This window comes from Sardina pilchardus, chromosome 7 (genome assembly GCF_963854185.1).
Source record: "Sardina pilchardus chromosome 7, fSarPil1.1, whole genome shotgun sequence".
Lineage (NCBI taxonomy): Eukaryota > Metazoa > Chordata > Actinopteri > Clupeiformes > Clupeidae > Sardina > Sardina pilchardus.
The window spans coordinates 9,450,337-9,473,178 of NC_085000.1; the positions used below are offsets into that span (position 1 = coordinate 9,450,337).

Here is a 22,842-nt window from a genome sequence, read left to right on the forward strand (position 1 = left end):
CTCAACCTAGCATATAAACTGAGTTTTCAGTGCTGGCTCTGCAGCCGACGAGGGTGTCAGTAAACACCGCCTGCCAATTTCACCGTTAGACACAACGTATCTGTGTATCGTAGCCAACACGAAACCTGTTTACTGTGTGGTGAGTGACCGATTAAATCATGGATAGTCGGAAACGTCCCAGAGAGGATTTAGCACGCAATTCAACCGATAATTTCAAAACCCCAGAGAAGCGGGTGTCAGTGGTCCCACGCCGGGGTAAGAGCTCCACGCAGTCGGATGTAGATTTCAGAAACTGGGACATTGATACAACTTGTAGTTATCTTCGTCGTGAAGGACTTGAAGAATGGGAGGGCAAATTTAAAGGTGAGAGACCTTACAAACAGTACAACAATGTTTAAGCTACCATGGATCTGCAGATATAGCCTACACGGTTAGGCTACTCTGTAGTATTGAGCAAAGCTAACTTGTGGCATTAACTGTGGTATGAATGAACTAACTAGCCATTAGCCAGCAGTTCTTTTTCAAACTTTTTTGTCAGAAGTCAAGGTTTCAAGTGTGGCTAACATTATTCTGAGCGTGTTTAATTAGAAATTCATTATTCAACCTAGATGATATGTTGTTTAAGCATTATCGCACGAGTGGGAGTGGTGTTGTTGGCCAATATCGCCACGGCTGTGGTTCGCCGCAGGCACGAAGCCGAAGGCTGAGTGCCGTAGGTAACTACAGCCGTGGCGATATTGGCCAACAACACCACGACCACGAGTGTGATAATGCTTTTATACAACAGTTCCATTGCCAACAAAAAAAAGATACCCGAGTGCATTTTTAGGAAGGATAATTATTATTTGCCAATGTTTTATTTAGCCCAGTTCCTCCGCTATGCGAAGTAGGCCTAGCTCAGAACGCTTGTGGTTGCTATGCAACTGCTAAGTCAAAGAACATGGAATGCCGTCTCTGGTTAAATCAAAGCGAAGAATCAACGTCGCGGAGTGATTATTAGCTGTGAAGAGTCACCAGTGGTGATATCGGTTAATATCACCACTGATAGAACGCGTCTCGTCCAATCAGATATTGCTAAATCGTTCAACCGGACCTAACTGTTGTATAATAATTAGATAGTTGATGGCTGCCCTGATCATTTGAAGTGCACTTCGGGCTAGTATTAACACAGATGGTTTTGGAAGGTGCAGACACAACACCCAGGCAGCAGATAGTGGCTTTCCCATCTGGCGTTAGCTCAATAATGTTTGAACTCGGAGTAGATTTGGCTGACCTAAACATGTCTGCCTCTGGTGATGCTCACACTGCACAAATGGGATCCATTTACTTGGACGGTTACGTAACATGCATGCCAACCTGAAACTTCTGAGCTGTAGGACCATCTCTGTTCGATTCACTAATAAATAACTGCATTGTGACTTTCTGCATATGTTTTGTTTACCACACACTGCTTTGACTGCTGTGAGACACATTGTTCCTGTCATTGCCTTGGCCTTACAGTGTGCTGCCAAACCAGATGAACTACTCCTCCATTATTAATTAGCCTCTAATGCACTCACGTTGTTCCTCTCCAGAGCATCAGATCACTGGGGTGGGTCTGCGGTACCTCACAGAGGCCCAACTGGAGAAGATTGGCATTGGGTGAGTGTTCTCTTGTCGGGGCATGAACTGCAGATGCCCTTTTCAGATTGGACAGGTGGCACACGTTACTCTTTACTGGTTCTTCCAGTTCAGTTTTAGCTTATTACAAAGGCGAACAAGAGATGAATGAGAATCAGAGAATGGATGAAATCATTTGTGATTGTGTTGTGAATAATAGTCCTCTTTTCTTTTAGACCTTTGGGAAAACGCCTTCAGATACTCCACAGCCTGCAGAAACTATGGCAGATCACAAGCGTGCCTATGAAGGTACGTTAGGGAGATTTGTAATGTAGGCTACTGTATTACATTCTCAGTCCAAAGAGAAAAGGATGGGGGACAATCTAAAATAATATATCAGATTCAGCACAGCAATTTTATGACTCTATCTTTCTCTTTGACTGATGCATAATGTTTTTAGATTTTATGGTTCCAAACTGTCTCTGTCTGTCTGTGTCTCTCTCTCTCTCTCTCTCTCTCTCTCTCAGGCAGAGTTTAATTTGACTGGAGTGTTTCTCATTATGAGAGACTTTTTCTTAGCTGAATCTCTGAATCCTTTGAGTCTTTCTCTCTAGCGGATTTGTTGCATATATGACACAGTAGTGTATTGTCCCCTACAGGTCTTCAACGACCCCATCCATGGCCACATTGAACTGCACCCACTCCTGGTGTGCATCATCGACACACCTCAGTTCCAGAGGCTCCGCTACATCAAACAGCTGGGTGGGACCTACATGGTGTTCCCTGGGGCGTCCCACAACCGCTTTGAACACTCTGTCGGGTGAGAGAGCGAGCGAGCGAGAGAGAGAGAGAAGGACATCCTAACCATTTTGAATACTGCGTGTGTGTGTGTGTGTGTGTGTGTGTGTGTGTGTGTTTGTGTGTATAAGTGTTCTTGTGGGTGTGTCTGTAGGAGAGATGGAGATGCAGTAAATGCTTCTCTTATGAAACTGAAACCTCAGTCAGTCTATACCCTGAACTCAGACCTTAAACCATATCTGTGTCACCTTGGAAGCAGAACAGCCTGGCTCATGTTTTGTCCTAAAGAAGTATGATAGGGCACGACAATGCTAACGTAAGTATTTCCTTCCCCTGCTCACATGGCATTGCGTATGTGCCTCACAGGGTTGGCTATCTGGCTGGCCGGCTGGTCCAAGCCCTAAACGAACGACAACCGGAGCTGCTCATAACCAAACAGGACATCCTATGTGTGCAGATTGCAGGCCTGTGCCATGACTTGGGTTAGTATGACACAAACTCAGAAAGCTAGGGAGAAGCTGACATGTACCACCACGTAAAGTACACCTCCACTCAGACTTCCAGAAGAACCAGACTTCCCTTCTGAGATGCTTTACAGGTCTTCAGCTTTTGTTGGATGAGAGGGCTTTTTAAAGAGGGCTTCTCTCTGTTGACTGTGGAGAAAGGAGCAGGATTGGGTGGGGATCAGACTTAAGTCTATCCTGAAGCTAGGATACAGTCTTTCTTTCACTGCTAGTCAGTTCCAGCACAGACAGTGCTACAGACACTCTATTTACTTTGACTATATAGCAAATTTAGTTTATACTTACTAGGTACTTTATTCATTTTATCACTATTATTTTATTTTATTTTATGCAGGACATGGGCCTTTCTCACACATGTATGATGGAATGTTCATCCCCAAAGTTCGGCCTGATTGCAAGTGGAAGGTAAATGAACGAAAGTACCCCTTCAGCTGGAAGCGTGGCACAAATCACTAACAACATCTAGGTTGTAAGTTTCACTCTGAAGTCGCACACATACTGATAGCCCAGTACTGTAAGGGCATTGGTGGGAGCAGGTGTCCACTGGCCTTGGGCAGACTGTGGTTATGAGCGTATTCTCCTTGAGAGAGTGGTGATAATGTGTGCGTCATAAAACAGACATGCAAACACATTGACATGGATCTGAGGTTACTTCCCACCAGTGGGTTTCGTTCTGAGTAGATGAAAGCAGAGTCATACTTCAACCATTATGTACGTAGAACAGATGTCAGGTAAAAGTTGTTGCTTTAAGAGATCTAGAAGACAAGTTATTGCAGTTGTCACATGACATGAAGCCCTTTGCAACACATGCAAGACTTTTTTTCTGTTTGAATGAAAGAAAATATCTACAACTGAAGAAGGCACCACCAGTGTTGATGTATTTTACTTACTTTTGTAATAAGTCATAAGATGATCACGTCAGCTTGACCATAGATGGTACCCCAAACTAAAGCCATTGGTGATAGATAGATAGATAGATAGGTAGATAGATACTTTATTGATCCCCAAGGGGAAATTCAAGATGTGTTTGGTGATGCCAATGTACCCAGGCTTTCAGAATTTAAGTCTCATACTCAGATACGCAGATTTTTTCGATAATGGTAGATTATCCACAAAATGGAATGGACTGAAATGGAAAAACGAGTGTACTGTTAGTGCTATTAGTGCCAGAGGCTTGGATCTCAGAGTCTTAAGAGTCAGATGTTGAGGAGGATGAGCGTGTGAGGAGGCTCCACTGAAACCCGTCCTGTACCAGGCACGTCTCACACAGGAATCCTCAGGTGAAGGGTCACTTGATTAACAGTGGAGGTTTTATGACCGCTTCTGGGAAGATAAACACACTTGCTGAGGTAATCACACTGCTGTAAAATGTGTGTGCATGTGCGAGTGGGCATCCTGGTGTGTTCCCATGTACAGTGGGGAGAAAATGTATTTGATACCATGCTAAAGTTACCTAAAAAAAGGAATATAAAATCATCATTTGAAAATTGATCTTAATGTCTTAATTAAAAAAAATGAGTAAAAATAAATAAAAATACAAAGAATGTATCGTAAATAAATAAATGTTCTTCCTAAATGCTAGGTGGAATGAAGTATTTGACCCCCTATGTAACCCTATGGGAATTTAACACATAGGGTTAACATAGGGGCAGGCAGATTTTTATTTTTTAAGGCCAGCTATTTCATGGATCCAGGATATTATGCATCATGATAAAGTTTCCTTGGCCGTTGGAGTTAAAATAGCCCCACATCATCACATACCCTTCACCATAGCTAGAGATTGGCATGGTGCTTTTCCCCAGTAGGCTGGGAAGTTCGCTTTGGACAAAGGCGTCTGCTAAATAACCATAATCATAACCATAACCATAACCATTAGCCTGTTTGATGCTCATAGAGCTCCCCAGTCCCGCCCCTCCTCCGAGAGAGGTGCTTGTCCGGAAGTAAAATTCTCATTCATTTCTCCCATTGACTTCTGGAAAAATTCGGATATAAAGAGTTTTAGACCATGCCTTAGGCTAACCAGATACGATGTGACTCATAAGCATATAACTTATAATTTCGAGTGAAAAAATGAACAGAAAATGTAAAAAAAGCGAAAGGTACAAGACTGTGTACATATCTTAAATTCCGAGATAGAGAACTCAAATCCCAGGATGCTTTGCAAACGTACACACATTTCCAACATTTGCAGCCTAAAGATAGTTTAACATGGTTCCATATTAATCTGAGAAAAGAAGATGATTACTTCCTACCGTTTCCATTGAGTAAATTCAACCTTCAAGATGAGAAAACCGTTATTTTTCGGAAGACCACACATCGGTCCTGATCAGCCCTGCAGCCATTTTAAGTTTTGAAGTTCCAGCGAGACGAAGCTGGACGATAGGCGCGGGAAAAGCTGAGTACAGTTTGTTTGGCATTGCCATGGCAACGGCGATCTCTACCAATCAAAGGCTCTGCTTTCACCAGTTTTACACGTTAGGGTGTCGGGTAGTGTAGTACTCTCTCGTTAAATCGTGAATAAAGCATTGTTTTCTCAAAACAAGGTTGATGCCCCCATTAACTTTTGACATCTATATGAGCAGGTATAATCGCTTAGTCACATCGTAGCTGGTTTTAAGTCTACCATGGACGGTTACGATGTTATGGCTTATTCTCCAATTGTCAATGGAGAAATTGTATTGGATTTTTACTTCCGGACAAGGCTGTGGGCGGGACTGGGGAGCTCTATTGAGCTCAATGCAATGCAAATCAAACAGGCTATAGGCCTACTGGAAAAAGCACCATGCCAATTTGGGCATTAAGATCAATTGTCGAATGATGATTTTATATTCCTGTTTTAGCATGGCATCATGGTGTGTGTGTGTGCATGCGTGTGTGTGTGCATGCATGTATGTTGTATGAACATGTTTACATGTATGTGCCCTCTCTGCAGCACGAGATGGCCTCTGTAAAGATGTTTGACCACTTGGTGAAGGAGAACGGTCTGGAGCCAGTGATGCGGGAGCACGGCCTGACCCTCCCCGATGACCTGGTGTTCATTAAGGAGCAGATCGCTGGACCCCTGGAGAACCACGCCCCGGCTCGCAAAGGCCAGGCCCCTGTAAGTTGCCATGGCAACCCTATGGCGGTATGGAATGCTTTATTTGATGTATTCATTTGGGCTTTAAATTGACCTGTGCTTGTTTGCGTGCAGACTACATGTCAAGGTGTGTGTTTGCTTTGTAAGTGACACATGCATTTTTACCCAGTGGCCCTACAAAGGCAGACCTGAGGAGAAGTCCTTCTTGTACGAAATCGTGGCCAACAAAAGGAACGGCATCGACGTGGACAAGTGGGACTACTTTGCGAGGTGATTCAGCATACTTGACAGTCCCTGTCTTCTAATCTGTGTTTTTGAAAACAGAAAAGTAATTGCAGTGGAGTGCCTCTATCTGTGGCATTTTTTTGTCTTCATTGGGGATGTTGTCTCTGTGGATCAGATGTTCTGAAGCTCTGATTGACACTTTGTGCGTGTTTGTATGTGTGTGTGTGTGTGTGTGTGAATGTTTGTGAATGTGTGTGTAGGGACTGTTACCACCTTGGTATCCAGAACAACTTTGACTATCGGCGCTTCCTGAAGTTTGCCCGCGTGTGCGACGTCAAGGGGACGAAGCACATTTGCACGAGAGAAAAGGTTCCTGTTGTCACTTCCTATTCTCAGAGTTGCTCACAGTTGGATGTCACACGATCATCAGATCAAATGAGCCTGTATAAGATCTGAGGCCTGTGCTATGAAGCAGAATTTGAGGGTTATCAGAGTAACTTCAGGTTTCACCCTGGATTTTCAGTGATGCGAATGTGATTCTCTTTTAACGGAGGAACACTATCTTATGCTGAACTCCTAACCTGTTCTGTTGTTGATTTATGTTTGAGATGAGAGATCAAAACGTACAAAGTAGCCATACCTTCAAGTTTCTGTCATTAGTCATCTGTATTAGATGTTACTCCACCTAAAAATGTTACACCCTCTTCATATTTGCATTGATGTGTTATTGTCTTTGGTGTAGCTCTAAACGCCTGTTCCTAGCAGGTGTAAACACATTTGTTGCCAACTAAACCGGGATCTCCAAGGCAACTTATTGTGTTCTGTTTGTTCTGCAGGAAGTGGGGAACCTGTATGACATGTTCCACACACGGAACTGCCTCCATCGCAGAGCCTACCAGCACAAGGTTGGCAACATCGTTGAGACCATGTGAGTGCATGAAGGGCCATCAGCCATCAGGGTAAACAATGGCATGGTAGCGTACCAAGGGCAGCCATCAGGGTAAACAATGGCATGGTAGCGTACCAAGGGCAGCCATCAGGGTAAACAATCGCATGGCCCCATTCCACTGCCAGTGGGCGCAGAGGTCGAGTCACAGATTAGGAAGAAAGCCTACTTGAAACAAGCATTTTGCTAAGTGTGTTCATCTAACAGTTAGAATACCAAGCAGCATAGTTTTACAAGCAATTGTTTGCAGGCATATATTATTTTAAATAATAGTACTGCAACTAACAGCTATTTTCAGTCGATGAATCTGTCCTCAAACTGTAACAGAGCAGTAAGTAAACCAGATCATATTTAAGTTTAAAGATGTACAATCAGAACTTTGAGGTGGTTTCCTGAAAAAATTGATTACCAAAACAAGTTGGCGATTCATTTAATTGCCCTAATTGTTGCATACATATACATGTATCTGTGTAAAAAAAATTCTGCAGCACCTGGAAACACTCCTTGTCTTGTAAGTTTTGTGTTCTTGTGATGCATTTCTCCAGGATTACAGAGGCTCTGGTAAAGGCAGATCCCTACATCCAGATCCAGGGCTCAGGAGGGAAGATGTTCACTCTCTCCACAGCCATAGATGACATGGATGCCTACACTAAACTCACAGGTAAGATGGCACCACCCCTCAGCCAAACAAGCCTGGCAATGACTTGCTCAAAATGTTTCTTGAGATTAATTTGTACCCTTATCTTGAGTTGTGATCTATAGACTACCATTTCACTGATTACATTCCTACATATTGGTAGATTATGCTTACCTAAGAAACCCTGTAATGACGTATTGCAGATTATGTTGTAGATAGCATAGATGCTAGATAGATGTAATTAATATATTGGAGCTTGTCATTCTGTTCATTGGTGAACTTTGATCATTTGGCATTGAATGCACTTTCAGTGTCATCGTTCATCATGCTCCTGCCTTGATTTACATGTGTACTGATATACAGAGGTTCGTTTTACTTTACTGTCCTAAAGCAGCTCTCTCTCTCTCTCTCTCTCTCTCTGTGTCTGTCTTTCAGACAACGTGTTTGAGCAGATCCTCTATTCGTCTACTGAGGAGTTGGCAGAAGCCCGAGAGATCCTCCAGAACATCATCTGCCGGCGGCTGTACAAGTGTGTGGGTCAGACACACCCCACCAATCACATGGACGTGTCCCAGGTAAACACACACCTCGAGAAAGAGATGCCTGCGCTCGTGCACAGGGTTATTTATTATTGAAGGATCACCGTGTACACTCATCTCTGGAGTTAGTAAAAGTTTATAATACTAACTAAAAACTTATATAACTAGAAAAGCACTCAGAGAGCGCAGCTACCTCCGCCTGCCTTCTTCTTCCTAGGTTGTCATACATTTGGAAAATAAAATGGAAAAAGGTTTGCACACTTGAAATCCTTCTTTTTAGTTTTATTTTATTTTCTTTAGCACAGCATAATGACGTTTCGAGCGTGTGGTCTTCTTCCTGTGTGGTCTGCATGTTCGTGGTTAGAGAGGGGGTAAAAAGAACTCTAAACCACGAAGTGTATGGTTGGTATGAAGACACTGAGTGTTCTCTTTAAAGGACAGGGTTTCTAAGAAAGAGGAAGAGATGACTGTATCAGAATCCTGTCCTCTGTTGACTGTTGCACATGTTCTGTGGTAATCTATACTCTTTGGGCTATCTTACATGCCTGATGTTATGAAGTCTTTAGATGGACTATCTACTACAGTTACAAGATGGCTGCCACGCAGAGGCTCTGAAAATCTAGCTCTTTTGAATCCAGTTTAGATCTTTGAAATCCTTGCAAGTTTTTAACTCACTGCCAGCTACAGTAATCATTGGTCCATTATCTGTTTTCTGTCTGGATATGGTGGATTATGACCAACTAATTATGAAGATTTGGTGTGATTGTCTGAGTGGGAGTTTTCAGGCCTGTTAGACAGGCCTGGGGTGCGTTTCCCGAAAGCATCGTAAGCCTACGATGATCGTAAAGTCCCTCTTACGACCGTCTTAAGGTTTGCCGACTGTTTCCCGAAGCCATTGTAACTTAAGAGCATCGTGAAAACACTCGTAGATCTACGAGTGTTCCAGAGTTCTCGTTGCTGACTAAGAGCGTCGTAACGTATAGCCTCAGTGGAGTCACCAGCAGGATATGCAGGGGGATTACAACTAAGATTATAATGCAATTTACCATTCTTTATTGTATTTACTTGTGATGATTCAGATTTTAGCATGCAAAATAGCATTCATTCAATGGACATAATGATGTTATCAAAACCGGACAAAAATAGCCTACAAACAAGTTAGGCTAAGTTTTATTAGGCTTATGAGGTAAAAACAGAGAAAGGAATATGTGGCTATATAGTCTGTGCTGCGTCAAAATCTAAGCCTAGGCTATGTTATTTAAGCCTACACATTTCCTCATTTTCTTATCAACCTCTTTATTCAAACGTGACACCTCGAAACATTATGCACAGGCAGCACACCGTGCTCTCACAAGTAGGTTAGCAAAAAACTGGCATGAACGATGTAGGAGTAAGCTAGCCGAAGCCTAATATGTTACATATCCTATCTAACAAACATAAAAACGGGGCAACAACCTAATGTTAAATAATAAAAAGTATGTAGGCTATGCCTGTGTGTGGTATAATGGCCTAGGCTACTTGGAATGCTTACAAGATGTCAAAGGTTTTCTATTCTCGTATTGATGTGAATTAATGTATAGATCCGAAGTTCAGACGGTAGGCTTAGCTGTGACGTGCAGTCACCTGACATCACCATCAATCAAATTAGGGGATATTTCAGAACCTATCTCGTGGACAGCTCCCTTAAGAGCATCGTAAGATCAGTGCACGCGCGTTCACGCTACGAGCATGTTCGGGAAACAGTCGGCAAATCCTAACGATCGATCTTAAGATGAATCGTAGAAAACCCTCGTAAGAGTGTCTATCCATCGTTATCGGGAAACGCACCCCTGGACGGAAGATCTACCATCACAGCAAAAGGCTCCTGGAGCTAGTGCTATCTCCAAGCTCCACTGGACACCTACATTCTCCAGCACCTAGCCCCAGGCTTGAGTATTCAGCAGCCAGCCCCAAGCTTGAGTATACAGCCTTCTACTACCAAGCTAGCCTGGTGCTCCAGCCACTAGCCTCAAACCATCTGAACTGCAACTTCCTTGGTACTACCAGGGTTACCAGAGGTACACTGGATCTGGCAGAACAGATAAGTGAGCTTGAGAACTTTATAGTGTATCACTACGACAACATGAGTATATCACAGATGAGTGCTGCAAGGCCTCACAAACAGAAGAAGAAACAAGGTACCAAGTCACTGAAGATCACTGACTATGTTAAGCCGTCTCCACGTAAAAGGATACGCTCCGATGCGGAGAGGGATGAGGACTATCCAACAGATGTTAGACAATTAGTTTCACTGGCAATTAGTGAGGGGGACAGCACGATAACATTACAGTCCATCAACAAGAAACTTGACAAACTGGATATGTTGAACTCAATGATGGAGGAGATAAAGAGCCTCAAAGAGAGCTTAGAGTTCAGTCAAGAACAGATTTCAGAGTTAGTTAAAGATAATGCAGAGCTAAAGGGCAAGATGGAACTCATGGAAGCCAGGGTTGACACTATTGAAACAGAACACAAGAAATTAAAGGAATCACGTCTGCATGAACAGTGTCACTCTATGAGAGAAAACATTGTGTTTACTGGGATACCAGAGATGGAGGGTAAGGACTGCGAAACAGTCATTAGGGAGTTTATGTCAGACCAGCTTAACATGCCTAGTGAAACGGTTCAGGATATTACATTCTCACATGTGCACAGAATGGGTAGAACCTCAAAGGACAGACCCCGTGTAATACTGGCTCGTTTCGAATACTATCAGCATAAGGAGCTTGTCAAGAGGAGGGGCAGAGAGCTGAGGAACACCACCTTTGGCATGAATGACCAATTCCCTCCTGAGATACATGACAGGCGTAAAGTATTGTTCCCAATCATGAAAGAACATCGGAACCAAAACAGACACGTTGCCCTGGTAGTTGACAAATTATACATCAATAACCAACTGTTCAGAGACTCCAGCATTACTCCCTGGTTATTTTAATGTCATAATTCCAGTAAGCCTGTGTATTGGCATGCTTGACTTTAATGGCTAGTTCAAGCATTAATGGGTCTTGCTCCAAGCTGGATCTTCCTAAGGGCCTGGCATTGGCTCATTTAAACATCTGCAGCTTGAGGAATAAAACACATGAACTTTCAGCTCTAATGGACAATGGAATTCATGTCATGGCTATAACTGAAACTCATCTGGATAGCACGTTTGATGATTCATTGGTATCAATTGAAGGTTTTTCCATGTTCAGAAAAGACAGAAATAGATTTGGTGGGGGTGTGGCAATTTACTTGAAACATAATATACCAGTAAAACTAAGATCTGATTTGATGAACGACAACATTGAGGCGTTGTGGTTGCAGGTGCATTTACCCCAAATCAGCCCAATACTGATTGGTTGTTGCTATAAACCACCCAACTCTAGAATAGAATATCTTAATGTAATTTGTGACATGTTTGACAGAGTTACAGATGAAAATAGGGAAATGTACTGTCTAGGTGATTTTAATGTGAACTGGCTTGAAGATGGCTGCTCTATGAAGAAAAGATTGCTTTTTATGACCAATACTTGTCATCTGAGTCAAATAGTTTCTGTACCTACTAGGAATGTTCTATATAGAGACGGAGTTCGTTCATCCTCCTGTATAGATCATATTTATACAAATGTGCCAGACATATGTTCCAAGGTATTGTTGCTGCCAGTTGGCTTCAGTGACCATGACTTGATTGCTGTATCCAGAAAGTCAAAAATCCCAAAAGCAAAATCAAAGATAATTTGTGCTAGGTCTTATAAGAATTTCAGTGACGAAGCTTTTTTAGAAGATATCAAGTATGCTCAATGGTCTAAAGTTTGTGATGAACATGATGCTGAAAAATCTTTAAGTATTTTCATGGATTTGTTTACACCTATTGTAAACAAACATGCACCACTTCGGAAATTCACTGTCAAGCCTAATGGAGCTCCCTGGATTGACAATGAGTTAAAGAAATTAATGACATCAAGAGATGAGGTTAAAAGATGTTATATTGCTTCTGGTTCAGTTAATGATAAAAGAGCATATTGTAAAATTAGAAATCAAGTCACGAAAGTGAACAGAGTAAAAAAGAAAGATTTTTATCGGCAAAGGATTGATAGAGCCCAACATGATAGCAAGAAATTATGGAAGGTGATGAATGACATTATGGGGAAGAGTACTAATACGTCAGCATCCTTTATTGAAACTGATAATGGTGTATTTATTTCCAAGCCTGGGGATATGTCGCATTACCTTAATAATTATTTTGTGGAAAAAGTGGGAAAATTAAGGGGGGGCTTATGTACAAATAAACAATGAATCATGTAGGCTCATTGATGATATCATAATGAGAGGCAAACATTGTACTTTTGAGTTCAACTTGGTTGAAATCAAGGAGGTTGAAACACTCTTAAGGTCCATTGATAGAGACAACTCTGCTGGTACAGATAATATTGATGGTAAATTATTTAGAATAGCTGTTGATTATATAGCTCTTCCTGTCTGTCATATATTTAATTCTTGTCTATCAAATGGAACCTGTCCCAAACGATGGAAGGAAGGAAAAATTGTTCCTATACCAAAAGACCTAAAATCTACTTTCAGTGGTCCTAACTGTAGACCTATAACAATCCTACCTGTTCTGAGTAAAATTTTAGAAAGAATTGTATATAACCAAATCCATGATTATATGTCTAAAACTGATTTGATAAGTAATGCACAACATGCCTACAGAAAGGGTCATTCCACCTGCACAGCCTTGGTAAAAATGACAGATGATTGGTTAAGGGGGACTGACAATTCATTGTTATCTGGTGCTGTCATGTTGGACTTCAGTGCCGCTTTTGACCTTATTGACCATAAGTTGTTGATTGATAAACTTACACACTATGGTTTTGGACCTATGGCAATCTCTTGGTTTGAGAGTTACTTATCATTCAGAACTCAACAGGTTTTTTTTAATGGTACTATGTCCGATAGCATTACCACTCACTGTGGCTTGCCTCAAGGAAGTTGTTTGGGTCCGCTTTTATTTTAAATTTTTTCAAATGACCTACCTCTTGTTATTCAAGAATCCACATTGGTTTTATATGCTGATGATTCTACACTGTATCATTCTGCATCCACATGCTGTAAACTTAAATCTGTTCTGTCACAGGATCTGAATGCAGTAGTTAAGTGGGTCACAGCAAATAGACTTGTTTTAAACTTATCAAAAACTTTGAGCATTGTCTTTGGATCACGGCATGGTCTAGCCAGTGAGCCTAGGCTTGATCTGCAGATTTCTGGTCAACCAGTCAAGCAGGAGAGTAAGTTAAAGCTTCTAGGACTGACCATTTGTAACAATCTAAACTGGACTCATCACGTTAGGCAGATAGCTGCCAAGATGAGTAGAAGCATTGCTACAGTCCGGAAATGTGCCATCTATTTACCAGCTAATCTACGGAGACAGGTTGTTCAAACATTAGTCTTATGTCATCTTGACTACTGCACTATAATCTGGGCCTCTGTCTCGAAGATTGATTTAAACAAACTTCAAATTGTACAAAACAGGGCTGCGAGACTTGCTCTTGATAGACCTTACAGATCTAATGTTGACAGAATGCACTCTGATCTGAAGTGGCCTAAAGTTCTTGATAGGTTATCCATCAGGTCCTTGATATTTATTAAGAATGTGATTTCCACTCGTGTTCCTAGAACTCTATCTAATGAAATAGGTTTCTGCTCTGATGCTCATTCATATGGGACTAGATCTGCAACAGCAGGACGAGTTTTACTTCCTCACTGTAGATCGAATGCAATGAAGAAAACAGCCTTCTATAGATCCTTGTCTTTATGGAATTCACTCCCTTTGCAAACTCGTGTTGTAACTGGACAGAAAGAATTCAAAAGGCTAATTAAATCATATTTTTATGCATGTTAGTTATGAACTCTAGACTCCCACTCACTGTATTGAATTGAGTTTTTATTTTTTGATCTAATGTCACTGTGACTATGAATGTATTTGAATGTACAACATGTGATTGATAATCTATTATTTTTATGCTCTGATTTTAATTGGACCCCAGGAAGACTAGTCTGCCGCTTTTGCGTCAACTAATGGGGATCCACAAATAACAATAAACAATAACAATGGAGATTATGGGATGATGCGTTTTGATAGACTCATGGGAAATGTTGTTTATGGCTACAAGCCCTGCTTTTGTCTTCTGTGGATTTGTGTCGCCTGTCAAGCTCTGCAGTGCCGGTTCTAGTCACCTTCTCTGTGGGTCTTGCAGCACCATAAGATGGCGTGTTGGAGGGACGGATGTTTGTGGCTAGTGTGGGGAAACAAACACCCCTAAGTACCAAGTGTTGGGCAGGAGATGATCAGGGGCATGTGTCTTCTTGTGACCAGAAAGGCTTAGAGGTTTATAGCGATGGCCAGCAGCATGCCAAAGTGTCCTAGACACTTGCCAACCCAAACAGCATGAGCATACAGTAGTATCTCAGAGTGGCAGGCACACACTGTCCTTATTCACCACACAGATCATTATGTCCTCCCTTAACCCTGTCATTATCTCAGATGAGCTGCTAACAGGGTCACACCTAGAAGAAACACACACACACACACACATCTCCACCTGATCCAAGATTCCAAACGTAATTAACTTCATGACCACATGCAAACAGTAAAGACATCTTTCTGTCTCTCTGTATTTGTGTGTTTAATTGGTTTTAGCTAGCTTGAATTGCTACTTCCAACAGCTAAAGTAGCCAGGCTGCTACAGTGCTGCACTCTGGGGGCATGTAGCGCTGTAGCTGCTTGGCTGCTCTAGCTGTTGAAACTAGTAATGCGAGCTAGCTAAAACCAAGTACAAAACTCTGAATATCCTGTACTAGGTGACCTCGAGAAACACAGATCTATGTGAAAAATCGTCGGATTTCTTCTTTAACTAGGGCAAATCAGTTTGCTAATTTAATGAGCAAGTTCCTATGCACAGAGGTTAGTGGGTCTGCTCAATACTCCAGTCCCATGCCATTTGATGGTGTTAGCTCAAGGACGACACACTGCTCATCACAGTGCTCGGACTTTGCACCTTGCCAGTCATTTAGATTGGGTTCCCACAATTTATAGTGGCTCATTGATTTGTACGTAGAGCTAGCCTGGGTTTCCCATACTGCCTTGCGCGATGATTTCTTTCACGCTGCTAAGGCAGTCTGGAAACTAACGCCCCCATTTTCGCCTGATGTTGGTGGCCAATCACAGAACAGGGGAGAAAGCAAGACCATGATGAGCTATGCAGAGACGCATTTGATTGACATCCGTGGCGCCCAATGAACGGATCTGAGCATTTTTTCAAATACGAGAAAATGAACGTCTGGTTGCCAGACCACGTCTCATTTGAGAAGTGGGAGGCGTTAGCCAGGCTAACGTAGAGCCCCATTGAATCACCTCAGTGTGGTGGCCGCCTCAAACATCACTCTCTGTCCTGTCGCAACATCTGGTGCTGGATGCAAAAAAGAGGAAGTGGATAGAAGTTTGGTGCATTTTACTTCTTCTCTTGTGAGAATACAGATGTGGAATGTAGATATGCAAGTGCTGTCCATTTCCTGTGTGTGCTTGGTCTCGGCCATTCACCACTGCAGAGCCATCATTTTGAAATAGTTCTGTTCCATTGCTTTGCTGTATTTTTTGTAAATGTGTGTTTACATTGACTTTTTAACATTATTTCTTATGTACAGTACATTTGTTCTTCCTAATTGCTGACTATTTGCTGTATACCGAAAGGACATATGTATGCAAATATGTATGTACTTTAAAACCATTCACTAAATCAGGTGATTGTGTCCGTATCTGTTGGTGTGTGTGGTCCCTCTCAGGGTAAGCTGCTGGAGTGGGCTAAAGACGTGGCCAGGTCCAAACCCAGTGGCACAGACGTGGAGTTCCAAGGCGAGGATTTCGTTGTCAACGTAAGCTGGCTCTCAAGCTTTCTGACCTCCATAACTGCTCAACTTCTTTCGTTAATGAGCTTCATATCAATAACATTAATGTGATGTTCCTACAGGTCATCCACATGGACTACGGCATGAAGGGCAAGAACCCGATCAACAACGTCCGGTTCTACTGCAAGAACGACCCCACCAAAGCCATCAAAATCCGCAAGAATCAGGTACACGACATTTCATTTTGTCAGCTTACATGGTAAAACAACAAAAACTGACATTTAATGGAGCCAAGTATTTACTACCATGACTACTTCAAATGTGCCATAAGAGCTTTTTGCAAGTGTACTGGGAACCATGTGGTGTCCTTCCTAATGGATGAGGAAGCCGCTCTTCTGAATGTTGTGCGGTGTTTGTTGTGTTGCCGTGCCAACGGCCCCGATAGGTGTCCCAACTGCTGCCGGAGAAGTTTGCGGAGCAGCTGATCCGTGTGCACTGCAAGCGCACAGACGAGCGCAGCCTGGAGGCGGCCAAGAAGTACTTTGTGCAGTGGTGCATGGACATGAACTTCACCAAGCCGCAGGTACAGCAGGAGCAGCAGCATCTCCACCCATCTACTCCATCACACACGCGAACACACACACACACACACACGCACGCACGCACGCACGCACGCACACACACATACACACACACACTTCTGTTTATTACAGTGATCTTGTCTCAGCCCTATACACACACACACACACACACACACACACACACACACACACACACACACACACACACTCCTGTACACATGATCTGACCCCTGGCCAGGCATGTCCATAATGTATGTGCTTCCTACAAGCCCACACCTTTAAGTACTCTGCTCTAGTTTTTTCTTTCGTGCCTTTATTCCCGTTTGTGTTTTTCTTCCCCACCAACACAGGTACACACACCTCAGTACTGAGGCCTCAAAATATCACACCACATGTCCTCATGTCAACCCCCACCACTACACACACACACACACACACACACACACACTCTCTTTCTCTTTCTCTTTCTCTTTCTCTTATTTGTGATGTTAAAGGTTAAAGGTTCTCTAGCACGGTTGGGTAACGGCACTTCTATCGACATTTGGAACAATGCAGAGAGTCAGCTCGCCCCTCCCTCTCGTGCAACTGAAACGGTCATGAATACGCATCTCGGCGCTGATTGTTGTTGTCGCTGCAGTTATCGGAGCCTGAGCTGTCCACAGGGACTGCGTTTGTTTTGTTGTTGTTGTTGTTGTTGTACAGCCTATTCTGAGGACAGGCAGCTAATGGATCATGAGGAGAGGTTTGCTGTATGTTACAAAAACAATTCTAGCTTAGAATCCACGTAACAAGACTTGGCGAACCTTTAAATTCACAGACTCTTTCTCCCTGGGGATTAAAACTGACAGTAGTTTGGATGGCAAGTTGTTCTTTTAGATACGTTGATATATTACCCACTCAATTCTCTAAGTCAGGGGTCTCCAAAAGTAGCTTGCAAGCTACTACTCGCTCCCCATCTGTGTCTGAGTAGCTCTTCAGAAGGTTCAAAGCAAATGGACATATGAGTACACTACTCTCTTGTAGTTAGTTTGGTTAGCGTGTGTGTGTGTGTGTGTGTGTGTGTGTGTGTGTGTGTGTGTGTGTGTGTGTTGACAGAAGCGTCAAGGAAACGTCAGAAAAATACTGGGCTTGTCAACCAGATAGCCATATATGTCATGCTAATGAATCTCTCAGGATCAGGCAAACAATCACCATTAGCTAATGCTAATTTATTAAGGTACAGATTGCGGTTCTTCTGTGACAATGACAGCTCAACATGCAGGTCTATTAGCGGCTCCATTTTTCTGACTCCATGCTGCGTGCGCACCCAACCTACGCTCTGGATGTTTATAAATATTGAAGGGGTCTCTACTACCTGTCTGTATCCTAAAACCCTAGTTCACTATTGTGCAAATCTGCACTATGTGGTGTCTGACACATCTTTGGCTGGTGTTGTCCTCAGGATGGAGACGTGACTGCACCAGAACTGACCCCTTTGAAAGCAAGCTGGGCCAGCACCGATAATGACGATGATGATGATGACGATGATGACGATGATGACGAAGATGAGGGCATAAGTTATCCGGCAAGCAAACACAGCACACCCCAAAATGGCGACTTGAAAGTGAAAACCCGGCTTGCATTATAGAGGAAGGTTGTCTTACAGAGGAAGAAGCTGAGCATCATCATTGCTGTGGCGTTCAGGTGGGATGCCACTCTGTCTCACCACAAGGTGGCAGCAAAGTGCATTTACCAGGGCAGAGATGGGAGAGCCTAATTGAGAAAAGAGAGAGGCTCAGGCCCTTGGACAGACCTCTCTGGTTATCCCCAAAGCTGTTCTTGGCATCTTGTATTTATAAAGAGTGCAGGGCCCTTTATTTTTCCATATGTTTTTTATTTGTGTTTTATATGATAGATTTAGTACTCTTTAGTGTCTTCTAGAAACTTCTGAGGGGATGTGTCATAGTTGGAGGAAAGTACTTGTTGAATACTAACTCGCAAAGCACATTTTACTCCTCTAATGTTGACTGGAAGTCTACCTCTGAAGTGTCATTTTTAATTTTCCTCAGTTATGCCAGTATCAGTTATCAGAAATCGCAAAACAAATGTTACATTATCCTGGTGCATATATTCCTAAGACCAAAAGTTGCAATCAATGGTTTGTTTTGGACTATCGTATGTAAGCCAGTTTCTGTGCATTGAATGTATATTTATTTGACCTTTATATCTGTGCTTTAAAGTTGTTATACTTAGCATATTGGAATAGGGGTGTTTACATGTCTAGTTCATTTAGCTCAGTTTAGTTTAATTCCACATATCTTCCTAGTTATCCATATTAGTTTATAGCCTGGTGTCAGGTGTGAGTGACAACAAATCCAGTGTACAGTGTGTTTTTACTCTTTCTTTTTAAGCGCGTTTTATTTAGTTGATGTATTGCGTGCTGCCTTCTGGTCCTCAGCATTAGAGCAGGGTGTGTGGCACGAGACGAGACATAAAGCGATTCCTTTCGTCATAGACAGTGGGCCCTTTACAGATTAGATAACAGGGAAGGCATTCAGTGTGCCATTATTTTGGGTGGTGTGTGAACATATAGAGTGGGTTTTTTGTGTGAGTGTTCACTGAGCTTTTTTTTTCTCCTTTCTTTCTGTTGTACCTGTGAAACTTTCCTGTCCTGTTCTGCATAGTTCTCATTTGTCTCATTTGTCATCTGTTTATGGCCACTGCCTGCCCCTCAGTTCTGGTGTGGGCTTTTGTACTCTGAACTTTGACCTGCGTTGCTAGCAGTACTTCACTTTCTTGTCAGGAAGTGAGTTGACATCAAAGCTGCTGACCATCATGTTTTAGCTGCCAGTGATAATGCACTTTAAATATAATAAATAAATACAAATAAATGAATACAAAAAAAAAAAAAACACCAACAAGAATCAGGATATGTCAAGATATTTTTGAAAGATGTTTGTATTCATGTGATTTATCCATGCATGTCTGACCTCAGCGACAGAATAAAAAAACACCTTCCTCTATCTAACCTTGAATTTGTCTTTTGGGTTTGGACCAATCTGGGTCAACGCCCAGTTGGATATGTGAACACGCACAGAGCGAGAGAGAGAGAGCCAGAGAGTTTCCGGCAGAGTTAGCAAAAATATCCTCACCCTTTTCCACCTCATAGTTCCCCTGCTGTGGCTGAAATATCCTGTCCCATGCCGGACCTCTGCCACTAGAGGGAGCTCTACTGACATTAAGGGCACTGTACCATCATAGACCTCACCAGTGACCAAAGCAGTGAACAGTCACACATCAGGTAAAACAATAGACGGACAGCAAGTGGTCACATCATGTGCTAGAAATAATATTCCTTGTTGGGTTTCCTATTGTTGAACGTGTTGATTTGAACATAATAATCAAAGTGCAGTGTAACTAGTCCATTTGCTCTACTGTTAACTGACTTACTGTGATGCTGAAATCCCCTCCCAAACCAGGAGAACATGGTTATGTTGGCAAAATGGTAGATCCCCTTGCGTACGGCCCTGTGTTATTCTCCATTTGGAGCACAAAACCAACTTGTTTTTGCAAAGCCATCCTGATGAGTTTGTGTCCCAGTGAAATGCTTATTGGCCTCTATTAACTCATTATGGACACTTATCTCGTCACAGACAAACCCCCTCTGTGTGAGAGTGTGTGTGTGTGCGTGCATGTGTGTGTTCCGTGTGTGTGTTTTTTTCTGTCCAGATCATCAGAGGCCGGTGGTTAAGAGCAGTCGGCTGCGGGGGTGTCCGGTGTTGAGGGACTGTTTGTTGGTTTAGTTGGAGGAGAGATAATGAGAACGGTGGGGGTATGAAAGAGAGGGGTGGGGGCAGTGCTGTCCTCCGCTAGCTCCCCACCTGCTGACCTGTCTGCATAAACACTGTGTGTGTGTGTGTGTGTGTGTGTGTGTGCGCAGTGTGTGGTTCTCGTACTGTATGGATCTCTTGTCTGTGTCTCATATGGATGTTTTCTGTGCGTTTGTTTTTCTTTGTTTTTCTTTTTTTCCCCTCTCTCACAGGAAGCGCCACAGTGCAGGAAGTGGAGGTAAAAACGCCACCCTGCCGCCCTCCCCTTGTCCCGTTTCCACACACACATACACACACATTCACACACATCCTGTGGCACTGACTCAGGGTGTTTAACACACACACACACATGCGCGTGCACAGACACACTGACACACACACACTGTGCACTGACCACAGGGGCCAACTGCCTGCTAGTATTTTTATAATCTTCATCCTCCCTGACCTGTTGCTCCCCTCCTGGCGCCAGTGGTCTCGCCCCCCCCCACCCCCCCACTCCCCCTCCTGCACCCCCCCGGCAGAAAGACTCTTCTGTGCCCTGACGGCCCTTGCACCCCCTGGCCCCTGGGTGGATAATTGAGACCAGCTGTTGCAAGGTGCCTCCCCCCCTCCTCCCCACACACACGCACACACACAGTCTCACACATACACACACACACCGAGTGCCTCTCTCTTCGCTGCACTTGCCTTTTTGGCAGTTTGCTCACTTCATGGCAGGCGCACCCCTCCTTCTTGACCCCCCCACCCCACCCCACCCCACCCCACAGTGCCTCCCCAGCTCTGTGCTTGTCAATCTCCATCAGTTGGCCTGATTGACTGATGGGCCGCTAAGCTCCGAACGTCTCGGGATTTGGTGAATGTTTGGTATGTGTCCCTGATTGATTTGCGGCAGTGAGAGGGAGAAGTGGAGGAAGAGGGGAGGGGAAAAAAACGTTCAGCCTTCGTGGCGTCAGTGTTTTAATGTCTTTTGCGTGTTTTGTTTTTAAAGAAAATGTTCCCCGTTACGCACATTTAACGTTTTTCTTTTCAACAGAGAAGTTTGGCTGGAGACATCGTGCTCCTCATCTCAGGCTTGAAAAGCCCCCGTCGATTGACCCACAATTCCATTCAGCTTCCCGGCAGTTGGAAAATGTGTCTCCTCTCTTTTGTGAGCATATAGGCTCGTGCTCTTTCTCTCTCTCCCTCTTTCTCTCTCTATCAATTTCTCTCCTTCTTTCCCTTTCTCTTTTTTATATACCACCCTCTCTCTCTTTCTCTCTTTCTATTCGAACCTCTCTCACCCTGCGCCCCCTCTCTCCATCCCTCCCTCCCTCCCTCCCTCCCTCTGCAGTGGGGAGTGAAGGTGATGGGCCTTCAGTGTGGTGCTCTTCAAGCCCCGACACAACTGGGCCCGTGGTGACAATGAGCCGTGCGGGCCGACCCACTTAGGAAGGAATGCCTCCAGAGGAATGAGACGGAGAGAAAGAGCGAGGGAATGAGAGGAGAGGAGAGGAGAGGAGAGGAAAGAAGGACAGGGAGAATTTTGGGATAGAGGGGCTGCTCGGTTATGTGTGCTATGTGTGTCTGTGTGTTTACGTGGGTATGTTTGTGGCGTGGTGTGGGTATGTGTGTGGTTGGGGTGGGGTGAGGTGGGGTATGTGTGTTTTTTCCCTATAGTAAGGCGAACCTTCTTTTAAAACACACGTGCACACACTGCATGTCTGTACACACACACGCACACACACACACACATACAGTACACACACATGCTCTCTCTCTCTCTCTCACACACACACACACACACACACACACACACACACACACACACACACACACTGCGTGTCTAACTAGGCCTGTGGAATTTGAGTATGCTAATGCCTGAGTGGCAAAATACAGTGATTTATGTGGTATTACAAGCGGGTCTATTTGTGCTGTGCTGGTGGGGCACCATGTGTGTGTGAGAGTGTGTGTGGCACATATGTTTTTACTGCTATGTGGGCTTTGTCACTCTGTGTAATGCCATCTGTGTGTGTGTGTGTGTGTGTGTGTGTGTGTGTGTGTGTGTGTGTGTGTGTGTGTGTGTGTGTGTGTGTGTGTGTGTGTGTGTGTGTGTGTGTGTGTGTGTGTGTGTGTGTGTGTGAGACTGACGGCCTCTCATTAGGGGGTGAGTCTCCTTGGCTCCAGACCCCCATGGTAGGATTGA

General features: G+C 43.5%; 1 protein-coding gene across 2 annotated transcripts; it reads left to right on the forward strand.

Annotated features, from left to right (window-relative positions):
• The first annotated feature begins 24 nt into the window (after positions 1 to 24).
• samhd1 (SAM domain and HD domain 1) lies at positions 25 to 19,853 on the forward strand. 2 transcript variants are annotated; one of them, XM_062540676.1, is made up of 16 exons: positions 25 to 363; positions 1,575 to 1,641; positions 1,836 to 1,908; positions 2,259 to 2,419; positions 2,764 to 2,879; positions 3,256 to 3,326; positions 5,854 to 6,048; positions 6,170 to 6,270; positions 6,486 to 6,594; positions 7,062 to 7,153; positions 7,717 to 7,832; positions 8,244 to 8,383; positions 16,208 to 16,297; positions 16,393 to 16,497; positions 16,716 to 16,853; positions 18,293 to 19,853. In XM_062540676.1, exons 1-16 carry the CDS (start codon positions 159 to 161, stop codon positions 18,476 to 18,478), a joined length of 1,965 nt encoding a protein of 654 aa, XP_062396660.1. In that variant the 5' UTR covers positions 25 to 158; the 3' UTR covers positions 18,479 to 19,853. The 2 variants fall into 2 exon arrangements, with proteins under 2 accessions (XP_062396660.1, XP_062396661.1); XM_062540677.1 differs by having other exon boundaries at positions 5,854 to 6,021.
• Positions 19,854 to 22,842: the final 2,989 nt, after the last annotated feature.

What these genes read in the sequence shown, in the direction of transcription:
- samhd1 (XM_062540676.1), top strand. Translation starts at nt 159, where the DNA reads ATGGATAGTCGGAAACGTCCCAGAGAGGATTTAGCACGCAATTCAACC. An exon ending in ACATTTGCACGAGAGAAAAG is followed by an intron (nt 6,595 to 7,061) that starts GTTCCTGTTGTC and finishes TTTGTTCTGCAG; the next exon opens with GAAGTGGGGAACCTGTATGA. An exon ending in TGAACTTCACCAAGCCGCAG is followed by an intron (nt 16,854 to 18,292) that starts GTACAGCAGGAG and finishes TGTTGTCCTCAG; the next exon opens with GATGGAGACGTGACTGCACC.